The sequence below is a fragment of the Pezoporus occidentalis genome, unplaced genomic scaffold (assembly GCF_034315485.1).
Source record: "Pezoporus occidentalis ecotype Australia unplaced genomic scaffold, CSIRO_AGI_Poc_V1 ctg313, whole genome shotgun sequence".
NCBI classification, from domain to species: Eukaryota; Metazoa; Chordata; class Aves; order Psittaciformes; family Psittacidae; genus Pezoporus; species Pezoporus occidentalis.
In genome coordinates, this window is record NW_026915084.1 from 13,898 (window position 1) to 32,028 (window position 18,131).

General features: G+C 67.4%; 3 protein-coding genes across 5 annotated transcripts; 1 reads left to right on the forward strand and 2 right to left on the reverse strand.

The window, feature by feature from the left end:
* Nucleotides 1-766: 766 nt before the first annotated feature.
* SCRT2 (scratch family transcriptional repressor 2) lies at nucleotides 767-3,964 on the reverse strand. Its single transcript, XM_062628286.1, has 2 exons — nucleotides 3,723-3,964; nucleotides 767-1,585 (listed from the first exon to the last, which is right to left on the reverse strand). The coding sequence occupies exons 1-2, from the start codon at nucleotides 3,844-3,846 to the stop codon at nucleotides 879-881; spliced, it is 831 nt and encodes a 276-aa protein (XP_062484270.1). The 5' UTR covers nucleotides 3,847-3,964; the 3' UTR covers nucleotides 767-878.
* Nucleotides 3,965-7,285: 3,321 nt separating this feature from the next.
* SLC52A3 (solute carrier family 52 member 3) lies at nucleotides 7,286-13,534 on the reverse strand. 2 transcript variants are annotated; one of them, XM_062628281.1, is made up of 4 exons: nucleotides 13,314-13,534; nucleotides 8,066-9,126; nucleotides 7,720-7,843; nucleotides 7,286-7,590 (listed from the first exon to the last, which is right to left on the reverse strand). In XM_062628281.1, the coding sequence occupies exons 2-4, from the start codon at nucleotides 9,088-9,090 to the stop codon at nucleotides 7,378-7,380; spliced, it is 1,362 nt and encodes a 453-aa protein (XP_062484265.1). In that variant the 5' UTR covers nucleotides 9,091-9,126; nucleotides 13,314-13,534; the 3' UTR covers nucleotides 7,286-7,377. The 2 variants fall into 2 exon arrangements, with proteins under 2 accessions (XP_062484265.1, XP_062484266.1); XM_062628282.1 differs by lacking the exon at nucleotides 13,314-13,534 and adding an exon at nucleotides 9,866-10,014 and having other exon boundaries at nucleotides 8,066-9,121.
* Nucleotides 13,535-14,078: 544 nt separating this feature from the next.
* On the forward strand, nucleotides 14,079-17,850 carry FAM110A (family with sequence similarity 110 member A). Of its 2 annotated transcripts, none has more exons than XM_062628285.1 (2): nucleotides 14,079-14,733; nucleotides 16,605-17,850. In XM_062628285.1, the coding sequence occupies exon 2, from the start codon at nucleotides 16,674-16,676 to the stop codon at nucleotides 17,781-17,783; it is 1,110 nt and encodes a 369-aa protein (XP_062484269.1). In that variant the 5' UTR covers nucleotides 14,079-14,733; nucleotides 16,605-16,673; the 3' UTR covers nucleotides 17,784-17,850. The 2 variants fall into 2 exon arrangements, with proteins under 2 accessions (XP_062484269.1, XP_062484267.1); XM_062628283.1 differs by lacking the exon at nucleotides 14,079-14,733 and adding an exon at nucleotides 15,445-15,531.
* Nucleotides 17,851-18,131: the final 281 nt, after the last annotated feature.

An 18,131-nucleotide genomic window follows, 5' to 3' on the forward strand; every position in this document is an offset into this window, starting at 1 on the left:
AGCCCACTTGTGCCTGCCCAAGCTGGGAGCCAGCAAGGGATGTGTCCCCTGGGGCTCTGCTGGGGGCCCCATGCTCTTCCTAGGGCTATGGACCCACAGTGCCAAGGTGAGCACCACAGGGCCATGTCCCATGGGATCGTGCTGGCCAGGGGCATCAGGGTGCCCCAGGGCCCGTGCAGTGGGCTGCAGGGACCCCAGACTCCAGGGGTGACCGACAGCCCAGCCGCACCATCCATCAGCCCCGCTGAGCCATCGGTAGCGCCAGCCCACGGTCCCATCAGTGTCAGGGGTCAAGGTGAGCTTTTGCTCCTGGGGGCAGGAGCAGAAAAGTGTCTTTTCTCCCCCGGGATCCCCCGGGGAGGAGAAGCAGCAGCTCTAAATAAATAATGGTAATAAATTAAATAAATAGAGGTGAAAGCCAGGAGCTGGGGGAGGAAAAATCTCTCCTGGGTCTGGAAGAGGTCCTGAGGTCCCCGCAGAGAGACCTGCCTGGCTGCGGGGGGGCTCAGGGACCTGCGGGCGAGGAGCCGGGTCCTGCCGTGGTCCCGGCTGGATCCAGCCCTTCCCAGGAGCGCTGGGACACCCTCCTCCCGCGTGGGGAGTGAGTCTGTGGGGACGCGTCCTCCAGCCACGGCACAGCCACAACTGGGCTGGCCGCAGCTGCAGGAGTGCTGGCGCGGGGACCAGGATTGGGATGGGGACAGGGATGGCAATAGGGATGGGGATGAGGGCTGGGATGGGGATGTGGATAGGGATGGGGATGGGGATGGGATTGGGGATGGGGATGGGGATGGGAATGGGGATGGGATAGGGATGCAAATGGGGATGGGGACGGGGATAGGGATAGGGATGTGGATGTGCCACAGGGGGCTGTGGGGCTAGTTCCCTATTGCACAGCTGTGTTCGGAGCCCTTGAAGCAGGCGGACTCGTAGTGCTTGTTGAGGTACGACTTGAGAGCGAAGGTCTTCTCGCACTGCTTGCACTTGTAGTGCTTGAAGGCCGAGTGGGTCTGCATGTGGGCGCGCAGGTTGGAGCGGTCGGCGAAGGCTTTCCCGCAGTGGGAGCAGCCGAAGGGCTTCTCCCCGGTGTGCGAGCGCATGTGGCCCTGCAGCAGCCAGGGCCGGCTGAAGGCTTTGCCGCACACGTCGCACTTGTGCTTGAGGTTGTGGGTGAGGACGTGCATGGCCAGGGCGGGCATGGACACGTAAGCCTTGCCGCAGGTCGGGCATTTCCTCGCCATCTTGCTGTCCAGGCTGCGGTGGGTTTGCTTGTGCCGGCTCAGGTTGGAGGACGTGGCGTAGGTCTTGCCGCACTCGGGGCAGGAGTGGCGGTGGCTGCCGCGGCGCTGGCTCTCGCTGCGCCGGCGCGACCGCCCGTCCGTGATGAAGAAGGCATCCATGGAGTAGCTGTCCGTCACCGCCGCCTCCCCGTTGAAGTAGCGGGCGGAGAAGCTGGACTGGGGGCTCTCGGGGTCGCTGTACTCCTCGTGGCCCGGTGCATAGGCCGGGTCCGGTGGTGGCGGTGGCAGCCCTTGCTTCTTGTCGGTGTCATAGCCGGCTGGTGCCAGGCAGTGCTGGAGGTACCCTGCAGGGGCGACACAGCGGGGTCACCGTCACTCCGGGCCAGCCCCACCGGGGATGGTGGAAAAGCCACAGCCAAAAGTGCCCGTTGGGGGATGCGGAACCAGGGCTGTGCCCCCCCCCCGCACCGGTCCCTGTCCCCGCTCAGCCCCAGGGGCTGCCCTTGAGCACCGGAGCTGCCTCATGCACCCAGGGGCTGACTTTGCCCCACATCTGGAGCAGGATGGGTCCCTCCCGCGGGGCTGCCTGGGATGGGAGCGGGATGGGGCTGCGGGAGGTTCGGCTGCTGCTGCCCGGGTGCCGCAGCAGCCCCCGGGGGCCGCCCGCCGCCGCACAGCTGTCGGTGCAGAGCCTCATTGTTCACCGTAATGAGCTCTGCTCCGTCCAGCGCCGGCACCGGGCGAGCGGGAAAAGCCCACCCTGGGTTTCCCTTCTGCAGCAAAGGGCATGGGAAAGGCCCCCAGCCTCCCACTGACCCCCATTGGGGCTGAGCCGAGGCAGCTCCTGGAGGGCAGCAGCACCAGGGCCATGGGCTCGCGCCAAGGAGAGGGACCCGCAGCTCCCCAGGCACAGAACAGGGCTCGGGTGCTGCTCCAGCACTGTCACCCCTGTGTGACATTGGTGCAGGTCTGCTCATGGCCTGACTCCTGACCCTGGCAGAGCTGGGACCGCATGGGCATCCCCATCCCTCCGTGCTGGCACATGAAGGTCACTGCAGGAGGAGCAGTGCAGTCCTCTCCCTGCAGGGCCGTGTTCCTGTGGGACATGCAGCCACCCCTGGTTCCTCAAACTGGTCCCAGTGGTCTCCTGCCTTGTGTGACCGGCCCTTGTCCTGCTTCACAGGACACGTCCTCACCGTTGGTGGCAGTGGGGGCTGTCAGGGGGCTGGTGTCAATGCATGGCCAGGCTCACCAGTGCATGACACCCACCCCAGCTGCAGCCGAGCATCCCTAAACCTAGGTCCTGCCCATGGGATCTCCCACCCATGGGACCCCCAGCCCAGGGTGAGCGGCTGCTGTTGGGTGTTCCACAAGGTCTGGGGGTGCCTGTGGTGGGGAGGGGGCTGCGTGGCAGGGGCAGAGCTTGGCCCCACTGTGCTGACAGCGCGGGCTGTGCAGAAAGCGCTCTGCTCAGCAATTTCTCACACTGCCTCCGAGCATGCAGCAAGGTTATTTCCAGGAGAGCAGCGTCGGCAGCTTCTGCCCAGCTGCAGCACATCCCTCCCCCACCGGCCTCTGCTTCCCAATGCGGGAGGGGGGAAGCTGGGCACCCCCAGCCCCTCACACGCTGCCCACAGCACAGAAAGCCCACCGAGGGCTGGGGAGCAGCCAAAGCTGGGGGGACAACGCAGCACTGGGATGATGCTGGCTTGTGCATGGCTGGATCAGGCCCATTCCTGCATCCAGCTCAGCATCCCGGTACCCGAGCAGCCAGGACCCGACAGCCCCCGCTCTGGGACAGGACCTCCCCCCTCGGTCCCCTCTCTCAGGGCAGGTCCCTGGGCCGCCCCGTCTGGGGTCTCTGCACCCCAGTGACCCCCAAAACTCCCCCCTGTGTTCCCCAGCGGGACGCGGCCCCAGAGAACCCAGACCCCCCCCCCCCCCAACCCAGCCCCTGCACCTCTCCCAGCATTGCGGGGAGGGGGGGCTGCCCCTCGCCTCTCCCCCGCCTGCTCTCGGTACCCCGGGGAGGAGGCGGCCCCCCCGCGCTCCCGGGGGGGCTCGGGGCACCGCGGCGAACAATGAAACCTGCGGGCTCGGAGCCGCTCCGCTGCCCCCCGCGCCCCGGCGGCTTCGGACCCCCCCAAAACTTGTTATAGGAAGGGGCCGGCCTCGCTGCACCCCGGTTTGAGGGGCGCGGGTCCGGCCGGGGCGGGGGGATACCCGCGGGAATGCCGCTGTCAGACCGGGGATGCTTCCCTAAGGACCAACTTCGGCAGAGGCCGCTGGCCCCAGAGCCCCGAGGGGGGAGAGAGGTGCGGAGGGATGACCCCGACCCCCCCCCCCAACACCCCTCTGCACCCCCGCTCGACGGAGACCCCCGCCCCGTCCGGCCCCGCTCCCTCTGCACCCGGTGCCCCGGCGGTCGCTCACACAATAGCGGCTGCGGGGCCCCCCCGGAACCCCCGTCCCCGCACTCACCATCACCGGCGGCGGGGCCGGGCAGCGCGTAGGGGGGCTCCAGGGGGGTGTAGGGGGGCGCGGGGGCCCCGGCGGCCGGGAATGCCTCCGCCTTGAGCTTCTTCACCAGGAAGGAGCGGGGCATGGCGGGGCCGGGCCGGCGCCCTCAGCACTGGACAGCTCCGGTACCGGCACCGCCACCGGTCCCGGCCCCGGCACCGGCCCCCGCCCCGCCCGGCCCGGCCCCGCGCTGCGGACGGCGAGGAGCGGGGAGCGACTGCGAGGGGCGGGGAGGCAGGCAGAGAGCAGGGCGGCAGGAGGAGGAGGAGGAGGGATGAGGAGGAGGAGGGGACGAGGAGGAGGATAAGGGGGAGGAAGGCAGGCGGCGGGGGGGGGAAAGGGGCCGCTCCGCCCGGCCGCGCCTGGACCCCCCCCCCCCGGAGCCCCCTGAGCCGCCGGCAGCGCGGGGAGCCCCGGGCAGCGCTGCGGTGCGGGGTCCCCGGTCCCTCCCCCCGGTTCCCTCCTCCCCCTTCCCCTTCCCCGGACAATGGGGACACGCGGGGACGGGGGCTGGGACACGCTCCGCTGCCTCCCACCGCCTTTGTCTCCTGCCGCCAGCCCCCAGGGCTGTGAAGGACGGGGCTGCGGGGCGGGGGTCCCGGCCTTGGCCCTGCTCCCGTCCCCATCCCCGGCCCTGGCCCTTGTCTCCACCTCTGGCCCCTGTCCTTGTTTCTTGCCCCTTTCCCCTGTCCTTGCTCTCTGTTCCTATCCCTGATCTCTGTCCCCATTCCCGTCTGTCTCGTCCCTTCCCGTGTCCCTTGTTCTCTGGCTCCATCCCCATTCCCTCTTCCCTGCCCTGTCCCCTCTGCCCCGTCCCCATTCCTGCCCATTACACCTTTCCCCTTCCCTATCCCTCTTCCCTGTCCCTTTTCCCGCCTCCTCGCCCTCTCCCGTGTCCCTGTTCCCATCCCTGTCCCCATCCCAAGCCTGTGACCTTCGCAGCCCACAACAATAGCTGGGCTCGGTGCATTGTTCCCTGCCGGAGCCTCCTCCCCCCCCCCCTTCGCTGCTGGAGCAGGATGAGGCCCCGGTCCCGCAGGCACGGGTGGCCTGGGGCTGGTGTCCCTGTGCTGCTGGGGCTGGAGGGTGACACTGAGACCTGGCTGGCCACGGGCCCTGCTCTGCCTGAGCCCGGTGCTGTACCGAGCGGTGCGGTGCTGAGCTAAGGCCAGTCCTCATCCATCACTGCAGGCAGAGCGCTGGCACAGCCGTTACAGTGCAGCCCTGAGCACCCCCGGCTGCGGGAGCCAAGTGGCATCAGGATTGGGGGTCACAGGCAGCCCCCCCTGTGACAGGTACCCTGGCTCTGACTGCTCACAGCCATGACTGGGAGCCAGGACTGGGGCCATCCTTTGAGCTCATCGGGCTCATGGCTGTGTGTGGTACCCCATAATCCAGGGCATCCCACAACATCCCACGGTATCCTACAGCATCCCACATCACCCCACAGCCCAGGGCATCCCATAATCCACAGTATCCAATAGCCCTGAGTACCTTAGAGCTCACAGCACCCCCCCATCCCACAGGGGACCACATCCTTCAGCATCCTCGCGCCTACAGCCCCACATGTCCCACAGCATCCCACCTCACCCCAGACCCCAGTGCATCCCTCAGCATTCCACACCTCCAGGCCATTGCTGGGCTGGGGGGCCCGGGGTGCTCCCCACACATACTGGGCTCTCACCCCCCATCCCATGAGGCCTCGCAGGCAGCGTCACGGGTCCCATCCATCCCTGCAGCATCCCTGACATCAGGGCTCTGCCAAGTTCAAGGTCACCTCTCCCACAGGACCATGGCCCCTGGGCGGGGGGGAAGCTGCCTCCTGCAGGGGCTGCTCCCGGTGATCCCCTCCCCTCACACACCGGGCTCCCGGCCTCCGCTCCGTGGTTCATTATCCAGGCGTGTGCCGGGGCTCTCCTGGCAGGCGCTGGCAGAACGGGCCATTACTTACGCCCCAGTTGGGCCGGGCCTGCCCCGCTGCCCGGGGATTTTGTCTCTCTCCAGGCTGTGGTGTAATAAGGGAGGTAATTAAGTGTAAAAGACAGGGGGAGGGAGGGCTGGGAGAGGGGGAATAGGAACCCGGCTCCTTTCAGAGGCAGGGGACTGAGATAATGTATGTTAATAACCTGCAATCAGCCCTGCCGAGCTGTGCTGATATTGCTGACTGCAGCGCCTGGCCCCCCCTCCAAACCTGCCCCCGCCGGGCTGGGGAGGGAGGGGAGCTCCAGAAGAAAGGCTCAGCCTTTCTCCTCGGCTGCGGCCGGGTTTGTGCCTTCCTGAGCAGCTGTATGGAAATAATTCCCATCGGAGCCGATTGTTTCCTTGGCGAGAGGGAGGGGATCGGGGGGGGGGGGGGTGTGGAGGGTGTGTGTCCGGTGGGTGAGGGTCCCAAGGGCAGGAGCATCCTTGTGGGGTGCAGTGGGAGAGGGTCCCTGTTTCAGCTCCCAGTCTCCCTGCAAAGGCCGTGGGATGCATCCTGCTCGTGGGATGAGATGAATCACCCCACGGTGCCTCCCCGAAGGCCACATCCCTCTTGTCCTGACACTGAGCATCCCCCATGGGGCTGTGGGGTCAGCCAGGAGGTGCCGTGGGGCAGAGCCCGCTGCCCTCGCTCCTGCCTCTCGCTGGCGCAGGGGGCTGCTGGCCATTAGTGATTCCGACCGCGTCGCTCCCGGAGGCGGCCGGGCCGCAGCCGGAGCCCCGGAGTGGCTTTGAGGCAGAGGCTGGGTCTGGCGCTGCCGCCAGCTCCGGAGCAGATTGCCAGACAAAGGGCCGGGGACAAAGGCCCGGCTGCCTCGTGCCCCGGGGAGGGGGCGCAGGCGCGTGTGGGGCACGGGGGCTGTCCCGGTGTGCGGCTGCTGCTGCCCCCGGTCACCAGCGCCTGCCATGCCCCATCCCAGTTGGGTACCGGTGGTCCTGTGCCACCCCCTGACTGTCACTGGGCCCAGGGATGTGCTGTAGCCCCATCTCGGGGTGCAGCAGGGCTCAGGTGGGGTACAGAGGGGCACAGGGCTATGGGGAGGGAACAGAAAGCATGGATGGGGACACTGTGCCCTGTGGAAGGTGGCAAATGTCAGGCAGGTTCCCCCAGTCCCCTGTGCCTCAGTTTCCCCCCGCTGGTGCGGCCCTTGTGAAAGCCCCATGGTCTGTGTCTCCCCCCACTTCCCTTCCCCATGGCCAGGGCAGGGCAGGCTCCGGCAGGGCTCCGGCACAGCCCTGCTCAAGCCAGCTTTGTCCCTGCTCCCTGCAGCTGGCTGTAAACCCACTGACAGCCTCTGCGTGGCACAGGGCTGGGAATGCCGCTGGGGCCATGGGTGCAGCTGGGGACAGGGGGGTTTGGGGCATGATGTCAAACGGTGCCAGACCCCCCAGGGGATGTGGCCCAGGGGGGCAGCGGCGTGGGGGGGGGGGGGCAGAGGCAGCGGGGAGCAGAGGGCTGAGCAAACACCTTCTATTGCTTTGAACACAACAGGGACGCCCGGTGCTCAGAGCCACGGAGCTGCCCCAGCCCATGGGCACGGTGGGGACGCGCCCGCAGCCATCCCGGTGCCAGCGCTGCCTCCCGGCCCTCGCTGGCTTTGGGTGCACAGTGACAAGAGGGGGTGTCCGGGGGTGCTCAGGCCGGGCACTGCAGGCTGCAGTAGTCGGCCGATGTGAACAAGTTGTAGACGTTGACGAGGGGGAACATGAGCAAGGCCCCGAGGAGGGAGCCCAACTGCTCCATCGCCCCGTACCACACCAGCTCGTTGCGGCTGCAGCTGCGCAGGATCACCCCGGCCATCGCCTTCACGTAGGAGAGCGTCCCGGTGAAGAGCACCCAGGAGAGGACCTGAAGGGGAGAGCGGTCAGCAGGGCTCATGTGGGGTGCCCAGGGTGGGGATAGGGGACGTTGTGGTGAGGACAGAGCTTGGGGTGGCCCCAGAGACCTCGCCGGGTGAAGGGGACCCAAGTGACTTACAATGGTGACATCTCCCCACTGGGACTGCTGGAGGAGTGGGCAGGGACTCATCACCGCGATGGCCATGTTGTAGGCACCAAAGCCTGTCCCCAGCATGGTGAGGGTGCCCAGCAGGGCCAGGGACCTGCAAGGGACATGTGGGTGACACTGGGGTGAGGGGCACAGACCCATGGCACAGGCTCCATCCTCCTTCCCTGGGGTGTCTCTGCTGCCAGGGCACAGGAACCCCACAGCCCCTCTCCCATCCAATGCCTCCTTCTTCCCCCATTGCAAAGCAGAGTCTGTTTTGGAGGCAGAAGCCACCGGGGTGCACCCCACCGTGGTCCCCCAGCACCCTGATACTCACCTACCGGGCAGGAACATGGCCACGATGCAGGCCAGAGGGTTGGCCATGGAGCTGAGTGTGGTGGCGAGGTGGTAGGCGGTGTTGCCATAGGGCAGGCAGGAGTAGGACTGCACGGACGGCAGGACCCCGTTGGTCAGAGCGCTCACCCAAGCGACGAGGAGGTAGATGAAGGTGAGCTTGGCCAGGGAGTAGACCTGCTCCGGCATGATGCTCGTCAGCCCCTTGGCATCCTTTGGGCGTGGGCAGCCCCCGCTCAGCCGGGGGCCTCCTTCCTCACTGGGGGTCTGGTCGATTGAGCTCAGCATGATATTGCTGGGAAAGAGCTGCTGCTGGGAGAGCTCCCACTCCTTGGGCTGCCTGTTGAGGAAGAAGAAGGCCAGCAAGCAGGCCAGCATCATCACCGTCATGAGGAGAAAGAAGACGAGGGTGGAGAAGTTGGCTGGGAGGTAGTGGGTCTCTACGTGGAAGATGATGCTTTCCACGGTCTCGTTGCCGACGGTGACGTTGACCAAGCGGGTGGTGTTGTCACAGGTGGAGATGCCAGAGCCCTGGGCCAGGGCAATGAGGGCAGGGATCAGCCCGCTGAGCCCTTCACCTATGAAGAAGGTGTTGAGGAACTGGGGCTGCAGCTGCATCATGAAGGGCAGGAAGGTGACGGAGGAAGTGCAGTCCACCAGGGCCAGGAAGAAGGTGAGGAGCAGGAAGGCGGTGCTGTGGGGTGCCCCGGCGATGGAGGATGTGTATCTCCAGAGGAAGGCTAACAGTAAACAGGCCAGGACACCCACAGACACCACCACGTAGATTACAGCCTCCTCCTTCAGCAAGCCGGGCCGAAAGCGGTGCATGAGGGTGATGAAGAGCGGCCCCACGTTGGCCATCTGGATGATGATGGTGATGTATGATGGCAGATCCCACTGCTCCGGCAGCACCGTCACCAGCAGCGGCAGCTCGACCCACAGCCCGTTGATGGCCACCCAGGAGCCCATGCCGAAGGTGCAGGCGAGGAAATGGGTGAGCAGCGCCATGCTCAGGGATGGGTGCTCGGGGACGACGCTGCTGTGCTGTGGGGAGAGGTTTGCATCAGTGGTGGGGTGAGACCTGACCCCCCCCCCGGCCCCCAACCCATGGCCCTGCCTGCCTCCCCCCTCTGCGGGCAGCAGGCAGAGCGGCTGCTCCCCATCACCCCACGGCGGCGCGGGACTCACGGAGCACCACGGTCACCCCATGGCCCATTCCCCACCCATGGGATCCGCCTGCTCCGCACAGCGACGGCGCTGGGTCCCATCCCGGGCAGGCACAGAGCAGGGACCCTGCGGCCGTTGGGCCCGTCCCGGCTCAGAGCACGGCGTGGCACGGGGTGGCGGCGGCTCTCACCTGGGCGCCGGGAGGCCTGGGCAGCGGCAGCGCCGGGAGCAGGGGCCTCGAACGCGGCGCACCCAGGGCACCCGCAACGCCCGTCTCCTCCCCGCCGCGTCCCACGGGATCCGGGCGGGCTCCTGCGCCTGCGGCCAGAAGAGCTCTCCCGGCAGCCCCACCTGCGAACCGGGCCCGGCTCCTGCCTGCGCGCTGAGTCAGCAGCGAGCCGCCCGCATCCCCTGCCCCGGGCTCGCAGCCCGCTCCTGCCAGCACTGACCCCCACGGCCCCACGGCCCCGCGGGTGAAGCTCGTGTCTGCCCGGACCCAGCCGCCCATGGCCCCGGCCCTGCGGCGGGGCAGCGGGCACGGCGGGACGGAGCGGGAGCCAGCGCGGAAGCGGGCTCCTGGTCTGACCGGTCCTGCAGCAATGTCATGGCACGGAACTCACTGTGCCTGGGGGGAACCGGCAGCAGCCGCGGGCGGGAGCGGGTCCCGGCGCCCGTGACGCGAGGCCAACGTCACCGCCTCCGGATGCTGACCGGGGGACCGGCGGGCCCCGCGCTGCCGCCGCCTCGGCTCCGGGGCTGGTCCTCGCCCGGTGGAGACCCCGCGCTGGGGGTGCCCGTGTCCTCCTCGGGCACGGTTCAGGGCTCCTGCCCTTGACGGGGGGGGGTCCCGGCAGGTCGCAGGGAAGCACGTGAGCCGCGGGCTTGGTCGGCTGCCAGCACAGGGTGTGATGGGATAAAAGCCATCAGAAAGCATAAGGAAACGCGCTGTAGTTCCTGGAGGGATGGGAACGGGGCGGGGGGCCGGGCCCTGCTCCCCAGGGGATCCTCATGGGCACAGGGACCAGCTCCCGTCCCAGCCAAACCCCCCCTTGCCATAGGACAGGGGGTGGCTGGTGTCAGCCTGGGCATGGGGCATGGCCAGAGGGGACAGGGGATCAGGACCCCCCTGCTCCTGCCTCTCTTCCCAGTGGGTTCCTGGTTTCCAGCAGCTCTTCCCGCATAGCCCAACCCCAGGCGCTGGAGCCTTGAGCTCCGAACTCTGTCCCGGTGGCCAAAGTCCAGCTGCGGCACCTCCAGCTCCTGCCAGCCCGGGGACACCCCATCCCCTGCCCGGCACCACCGCTGCCCTCCCTCCACACGTGCCTCCGGTGCCCGGGGCAGCGCCATGGCCACGGGCTCTCACCGCAGCGTGGCCGCTGGCCCGGTGCCCCCGGCTTGGCCCGGTGCCGGTGGCTATTCTTGGCAGTGTCCTGGGCTTTGCGCATGTCCCCGGCTGAACCGCATCCCACCTATTTCAGGCTGCTGCTCGCAGCTGCCAATGTCACTTGGTGCCTTGTGTCCCCCCTCCCGGGGGTCTCTGCAGGGGCAGGGGCTGCCATAGGGCCCTCGGGGACCCCACAGCATGGCTATGCTCCCACCTCGGGTGCACCCTAGCACGTGGCAGCGGGGCGGCACCAGGCGGGCAGTAAAGCCGTGAGCCTCGGATAAGCCGCTTGCAGCAGCTGAGAGGTGACGGGTGAGGCCAGGTCAGCCCCAGCAGCACAATTCCCCCCCCATCGCAGCACCCCGGGGTGCCTCACGGCGGCTCTTCCCCCAGCACCCACCGGGTGTCGCTGAGACAGCGGCTGCAGAGCCTGGGGCTCCCTTCCCCGGTGCCTTGCCTGCCCCTGTCCCTGTGCCTCCCTGTGCAGCCGGCCCTGCTCTGCTCCTGGCTCCAGCCCTGTCCCAGCCGTGTGGTGCAGCAGGGACATGTAGGGTCAGGGCAAGGGGAATGGCTTTAACCTGCCAGAGGGGAGACTGAGATGAGCTCTTAGGCAGAAGCTCTTCCCTGGGAGGGTGCTGAGGTGCTGGCACAGGGTGCCCAGAGAAGCTGTGGCTGCCCCATCCCTGGCAGTGTTCAAGGCCAGGTTGGACACAGGGGCTTGGAGCAAGCTGCTCCAGTGGAAGGGGTCCCTGCCCGTGGCAGGGGTTGGGGCTGGAGGAGCTTTAAGATCCCTTCCTACTTGAACAATTCCTTCACTGCTGCCCACACAGGCCCGTGTCCTGCCAGCGCCAGGACAGCAGATCCATGTGTAACAGTGACTCCAAATGTCTCCCGCTTCCTTCTTTTTCTCCAGCTTTTACTGCTGAACAGGAGAGCCCTTAGCCTGGGGTACCCCTTGCTCACTGAGGTCTCCTGTCCCATCCCCACCTCCCCCCTCAGTTTCCTCTGCACCCCCAGTCTCCTCACTGGTTGGGCACTGTGAGAAGCAGACAAGACCCTGATGCTGTGCAAGAGCTGCTCAATGATAACCAAAACACCCCAAGTTATCTGCTCTGTTTGCAGCAATAATCCATACCAGCCACATACCAGCTCCTATGGAGAAAAACAAGTCTATCCCAGCACAATCCAGTGCTGGGGGCACTTGGAAGAGGGGGAGCAGGTCCAAGATGCTAGAAGGAACCAGGCGCAGGGGCTTGGGCTGGTCTGGGTTGGGGACAGGAGGGGACGGTGTTTTATTGGTGTTTAATGTGGCAGCACAAAGGAGACCCTTGCGAGGGCAGCCCGAGGGGCTCTGGGTGCGGGACCCCCACGCTGCTGCTTCACGCTCCTCACCCCGATCCACCCAACACATGCTGCCCCTTCCCATGCTGCAGCTGAGCCCCCGGCCCTCTGCACCCCAGCAGATGTGAGCCAAGGCCATGGAGGCAGATGGCAGCATTTGGGAGCCGAACAATCCCCGGCCACTGGACTCTGCTGGGCTCTGGTGACCGGATCACTGGGAAGCCCCCTCCCCATCACCGGTGAGGATGGGCATAGGAAATGTTGGGATCAGCGGGGTCCATCAGGCTCAGCCCCAGCAAGAACCGTCCCCGAGTAGCTGCTTGACTGAGAGCAGTGGGGATGCTCTTTCAGGGCAGGGGAATGCGGCTGCTCCATTGCAGGGGGACAAGGGGTCCTCCCTCGCCCAAGGGACCACCGGCTACCCCAGGCACATGTGTGTGACCCCCAGAGCCGGGTGCAGGGAGCCGCTGCCAGGTCGCAGGCGCTGGCAGCCCCCCTCCCGGTGCCATTTGCATCCCATTTCCATGTGAAAGGAGCAGGTCAAGTTGAAAGTTGAATGGGGGGGGGGAGTGCGGGGAAGGGGCCGCTGCTGGAGGTGAGACCCCGACAAAAGGGCCGGCTCCCCAGGGCCCGGCGCTCGCCCGGCCGCGGGCTGCGGTCCCGGCCCCGCCGGCAGCCGCCATCTGCATGTCCGTGCCGCAGCCACCGCGCAGACAAAGGCCCCGTGCCCGGCCTGTCCCCATCTGTCACCTCCCGGCTCCGGGCGCCGAGCTGCTGCCTGCGGAGACGCGTGGGGAGAGCGGGGTGCGGGCGGCATCCTGCCCTCGGCCCCTGGCGAGCGGAGCAAGGCGGTGCTGGACCCAGCCAGAGCATCCCCATTGAGTACCCACATCACAGATCCCAGCCTGGGTCGGGTTGGAAGGGACCTTAAAGCTCCTCCAGCCCCAACCCCTGCCACGGGCAGGGACCCCTTCCACTGGAGCAGCTTGCTCCAAGCCCCTGTGTCCAACCTGGCCTTGAGCACTGCCAGGGATGGGGCAGCCGCAGCTTCTCTGGGCACCCTGTGCCAGCGCCTCAGCACCCTCACAGGGAAGAGCTTCTGCCTTATCTCCAACCTAGATCTCCCTTGTTCCAATTTAAACCCATCACCCCTTATCCTGTTGCTACAGTCCCTGATGAAGGTGCTCCTGCCTCACAACTGGGGAAACTGAGGCAGGAGCAGGCGGTGCCTTGCCCTCCATCACGGCACATGGCATAGGGGACATTTCCCTGCTACAAAGCCAGGCACAGCCCCGGTGTGCCAAGGGGATGTAAGGAACCATCGGGAATTAGCACTCACCAAGAAGAGGTGTTGGGGGGCTTCCTGGCTCTGCAGTGTCTGTGCCTGGGGCTGCCGCGAGCCCTGGCACCCGCAGCTGCCTCCGCCCAGCACTTCCAGCAAGGATTTGGCCTCTGAGTGTGTTTTCTGCTCCTTGAAGGCTGTGTTTAGCTCCTGGAAATCCTGGAAGTGACACGTGGGAAGCTCAGCCCCGAGCGCCCGTGGGAGGTGAGAGCGAAGCCAGCGGCAGCACCCGCCTGTCCCTCTGCCCCCAGACACAGCAGCACAGAACCCCAGCCTGGGTCGGGTTGAAGGGACCTTAAAGCTCCTCCAGCTCCAAGCCCTGCCATGGGCAGGGACCTCTTCCACTGGAGCAGCTTGCTCCAGGCCCTGTCCAACCGGGCCAGGTGGTGTCAGAGGTGCTGGGGAGCGCTCCCACCGCTGGCTGCCTTCCCAAAACCCGTCCTGGGATGCTCCCAGTGAGGGTGAGGCTCCAACGCCCCGCTCCAGGAGCACCCGACGTGCCCGGGCAGCTTCCTGCACCCGCTGCTGCACCCTGGGCAGGCTCGGTGCCCACAGCGGGGCTCAGCCCATCCGGGCAGGCTCTGCGCAGTGTTTTTCCAGCCAGGATCATGGTGTGGATCCACCTTTGCTGCTGGCCAGGCACAGGGCAGCCCTGTGGCACCCAGACACTGTTTTCCATGTGTTGCCCTCAGCTCTTTGCTCTCCGCCTGTTCCTTGTCTTGCTTCCAAGCGCAGTTGGAAAAGCGCACGGCTCCATCCGCTCCTCGCCGCGGGAGATGCCTGTACCATGGCACCCGGGGCTGCCCCAGGGCTGGGTTCAGGCCAGCAGGGCTTGGTGACCGCAGGCTTGGTGACCCCGCTCCGGTCCAGCAGCTCCATTCCCACTCTCCGGGTTGTTTTCCTGCGGTTGGGAGTTCATTACAGAGGGCTTGATGCGGGAACAAGGCAAGTTTTCCATGTCAGAGCAGGCCCTGCTGGCTGGCCGTGCCGGCGGGGAGCCAGGCTGGGAACCTTCCCATCTCCCTGGGTCCCTGCCAGGGCACCGGGACCCTGTGCCCACAGCAGGCAGGGGGCATCCAGAGGTGATTTGGCTTTGGCAGTGGGAGCACCTCAGGCCGTGCATCCCCATCCAGCACCGCGGCTGCACCAGCACCACGCCGGGACGGCGCCGTGTCCCATCACGCTGCGTGACGCAGCCTGGCATGGAGGATGCCCCACGGTTTTAATCCCATGTGAGCTCGTCCTCGCCCAGCACTGACTCAGCCGGAGCAGCCGCGGTGCGGAGCAGCTCCCGGGGGAGAAGGGGAGGACGTGGCTGGGGACCAGGACGCACCGAACAGCCCGGACGAGCGCAGGGAGCAGCACTGTGGCGGCTGAGCCGTGCCGAGCCGGCTCCCACATCGCAGGGCCCATCCAGGTGGGTGCTGGAGGTGGTGCCGGTCCTGTGCCAGCGGGATCGCCCGGTGAGGGGGGGCACAAGCACACATCTCCCGGCACGGCTCCCTGGAAGCACTGCCTGGGTTATTCCGTGTGCCGAGTGAGCCTGGTTGTGCTGCCCGCACCAGGAGGGATTGGAGCTGGGGCCATGGCTGGGCATCACCCAGTGGAAGTGGGGTTCTGAGCCGTGGCGCTTGGATCCCCATGCTCTGGCAGGGCTGGGGGGCATGGGACGATGTGGCTGTGTTTTGGGGTGTCTGGGGGGTGCCTTGGCTCAGCGCGGCTCGGTTCAGCCCGGCCGTGCCAGGGCAGGAGGCTCAGCACCGCAGGAATGCGGAGCAGCAGGTTGGGCCCGGCCCTGCTGGCCAAACAGGGAGGGGACACCCCGCTGCCCGCATGGCTGTGCTGGGGACCCTGTGCCCTCATCCCAGTGCCACAAGAGCCATCCCATGGCTCACCCTGGGGCTGAGCCTCCGGCATCAACCCGAGCCCCACCGCAGCGTGGAGCCGTGTCCCCGCTTTGCCTGCCGGGGTGGGGTGGGGGAGACGGACGTTTGCACCTTCTGCAAGCTGAGGACCTGTGCACGGTCCCCATCGGGGCGCAGATGCCGATGCACTGGTGCGTGTGGCTCGGCGCGGCCGTGCCGCGGTGCTGTGGGTGCCGGTGATGCTGGGATGGGCGCTGGGTGGCACCCAGGAAGTTGTTGTGACGGTGACGGTGACGGCAGCCACTGGGGCCACCGCAGGAGGGACTGCGGCCACGGCACCGCTGCACCCGGTGAGTGCTGGGGCTGTCATAGCATGGGGTCACCTGTGCCCGGAGCTGGGGGGCTCAAAGCAGCTCGGGAATGGGGGGGGGCAATATCCAACCCCACGTGCCCCCCCTCCCGCCGCTGCCTGAGCCCCTCCGTGTGTTGGGACCCCTCCAGCTCTGCCCACCCTTGGGCAGGGGCACTGGGAGCAGCTGGGAAGGGGCTGCGGTGGGGTTCAGGGCTGGTTTGGACCCTCCCCACGCCGCTATGGGCAGGCCGGGGCTTGGTGCGACCGCTGGGGCGGGCGGTTGTGATCGTTGGGGTTGGCAGGGGCCCAGGGACGTGGGGTGTGCGGGGCCCCAGCGCCGCTCCCAGCACACCTCGGCTGGGAGGTGGAAAACCCCGGTGGTGCTTTCCAATGGGATCCAAGGTGGGAGCAGGGGAATGGAGAGCAGGGGGAGCAGGGCCCCAGAGCCCCCCAGCCTGGCAGGGTGGTGGGTGAGAGGGGTGGGTGATGCACCCCCGGACATGGGGGACGCTCCCCTGGCAGTAGGCGATGCTCCCCTGGGCATGAGCATCGCACCCCTTGATGTGAGTGTTGCACCCCTTGATGCAGGTGGTGCACCCTTGGGCATTAGCAATGCACCCCTGGGAGCAGCTGGTGCACCCCTGGGTGCAAGCAATGCAGCCTTTGATGCGGGTGATGCACCCCCAGGCATGGGAGATGCATCCCTTGGTGCAGGTGATGCACCCTTGGGCACAGGCGATGCAGGCAGAGCATCACTGAGGGGTGCAGGACCAAACCACCCCTCTCCACCCCAGCCTCGCTCCCCGGGGTGCCCCTTGCCGTGGCTGGGGCTCCCTCCCCGCCATCCCCATTGGTCCGGGTGCGGTTTGAAGCAGGCCGGCTGCGCCGATTGGCCATGCACGGTGCCGGGGAGGCCGCGGTGGCGATGGAGGCGTGGTTCCTGCCTTCAAATAGCAGCCCGGCGCTGCCGGCGCAGACAGTGCGGCACCGCACACAGCCCGGGCAGCCTTTGTCTGCGGTGGGGCCGGGCAGGGACAGCGGCACCGTGCTCACTCCAGGCCCTCTTTGCAGCTGCCGGCACGTGAGCCCATCGCTGCGGTTGCCGGGCACCCACCCGGTGCCGCGGTGCCAGCGCCGAGGATGCCCGTCGAGGCGCTGCAGGCCGGCGACGCCATGAAGGGGATGCCGGTGCAGGTGACGGCTCCCTTCACCTCGACCATGCCCATCCGCATCCTCCGCAAGGGTCCGGCTTATTTCCGCCGTGGCACCGAGCCGGGCGCCGGGAAGCCGAGCGCGGTGGAGAGGCTGGAGGCCGACAAGGCCAAGTACGTGAAGAGCCAGCGCGTCGCCAGCACCAGGCAGGAGCCGGTGAAGCCACCGCTGCTCAAGCAGCCCCTCTTCACAGCGGGGGTGCGCCGGGCGGTGCTCACCCCCAGCCGCAGGGCACCGCCGGGACCGCGTCGCGCCGAACCCGCGGGCACCAAGACCTGCCTCGACCTGGAGATCCTCAACAACCTCATCAACCTCTGCGACAGCCCCTTCCCCAAGGCGGAGAACCCGCTGGGCAGGGACTGCAAGTGGAGGGCGGAGGTGCCGGCGCCGCGGTGCAGTGGGGCAGACGGTGCTGGTGCTGCCAAACCACCGGAGAGTCCCATTGCCGCCAAGCCCCCAGGCAGCGTGGCCGTGCGGAGGGTGGACGTGCGTCCCTGCGGGGCTCCACGGGGGCCAGTGACACCGGTGACACCGGTGACACCGATGACACCAGTAACTCCGGTGACACCGATGACACCAATGACACCAGTGACACCGGTGACACCGGTACCCGCATCCCCCATCCCCGGCGCGCTGCCGGCAGCCCCGGCACGGAGCTCGCCCGCCCGCCCCGAGAGCGCGCGCCGGCAGCCGGTGCTGCACCGCTCCAAGTCGGACCTGAGCGACCGGCTGTCGCGTGCCACCGCCGACCTGGAGCGCTTCTTCAACTACTGCGGCCTGGACCCCGAGGAGCTGCAGGACACGGGCGCCGAGCGCTTCGCCCGCGCCAGCTCCGACATCGTCTCCCTCAAGTTCCACAGCGTGAGCACGGCCAGCTCGGAGGGCGGCCGCTCGCCGCCCAGCGCCGCCACGCCGGAGGGACGCCCGCCCGAGCGCGTCCCTTACGGCATCTCCGTCATCGAGCGCAACGCCCGCGTCATCAAGTGGCTGTACGGGCTGCGCCAGGCCAGGGAGCACCAGCAGGTCTCCAACGTGTAGCGGTGCCGCGGCCATAGAGGGCACCGGGGTGGGCTGCTCATAGAAGGCAATGATGGACATGGAGGAGCGGGGACCTCTCGGCGGGGATGGGACCCTTCAGACCCGTCGTTGCTTTCCTGGTGCGGTGGCCACGCGTCCATCCCACTGGCTCCATCAGATCCCCGTGCCAGCACCGGAGAGCCAGGTCACTGTGACCCCATGGCAGGGCAAAGGACACCCGTGTCCATGGGTGCGAGGCGGGTCCCCAACACCTTCCCGTTGCCTATTTGCATGGGAGCCCATGTGTGGTCACCCTGCCTGCCCTGCTCCTCGCCAGCACCCATGGCTGGGGGGTAAGCGGCTGTTCCT

Coding starts and splice junctions, on each gene's coding strand:
- SCRT2 (XM_062628286.1), bottom strand. CDS start 3,846: ATGCCCCGCTCCTTCCTGGTGAAGAAGCTCAAGGCGGAGGCATTCCCG. Junction 1,586..3,722: donor CGGCCCCGCCGCCGGTGATG/GTGAGTGCGGGG, acceptor TCGCCCCTGCAG/GGTACCTCCAGCACTGCCTG.
- SLC52A3 (XM_062628281.1), bottom strand. CDS start 9,090: ATGGCGCTGCTCACCCATTTCCTCGCCTGCACCTTCGGCATGGGCTCC. Junction 7,844..8,065: donor GCCATGTTCCTGCCCGGTAG/GTGAGTATCAGG, acceptor TGTCCCTTGCAG/GTCCCTGGCCCTGCTGGGCA. Junction 7,591..7,719: donor AGTGGGGAGATGTCACCATT/GTAAGTCACTTG, acceptor TCTCCCCTTCAG/GTCCTCTCCTGGGTGCTCTT.
- FAM110A (XM_062628285.1), top strand. CDS start 16,674: ATGCCCGTCGAGGCGCTGCAGGCCGGCGACGCCATGAAGGGGATGCCG.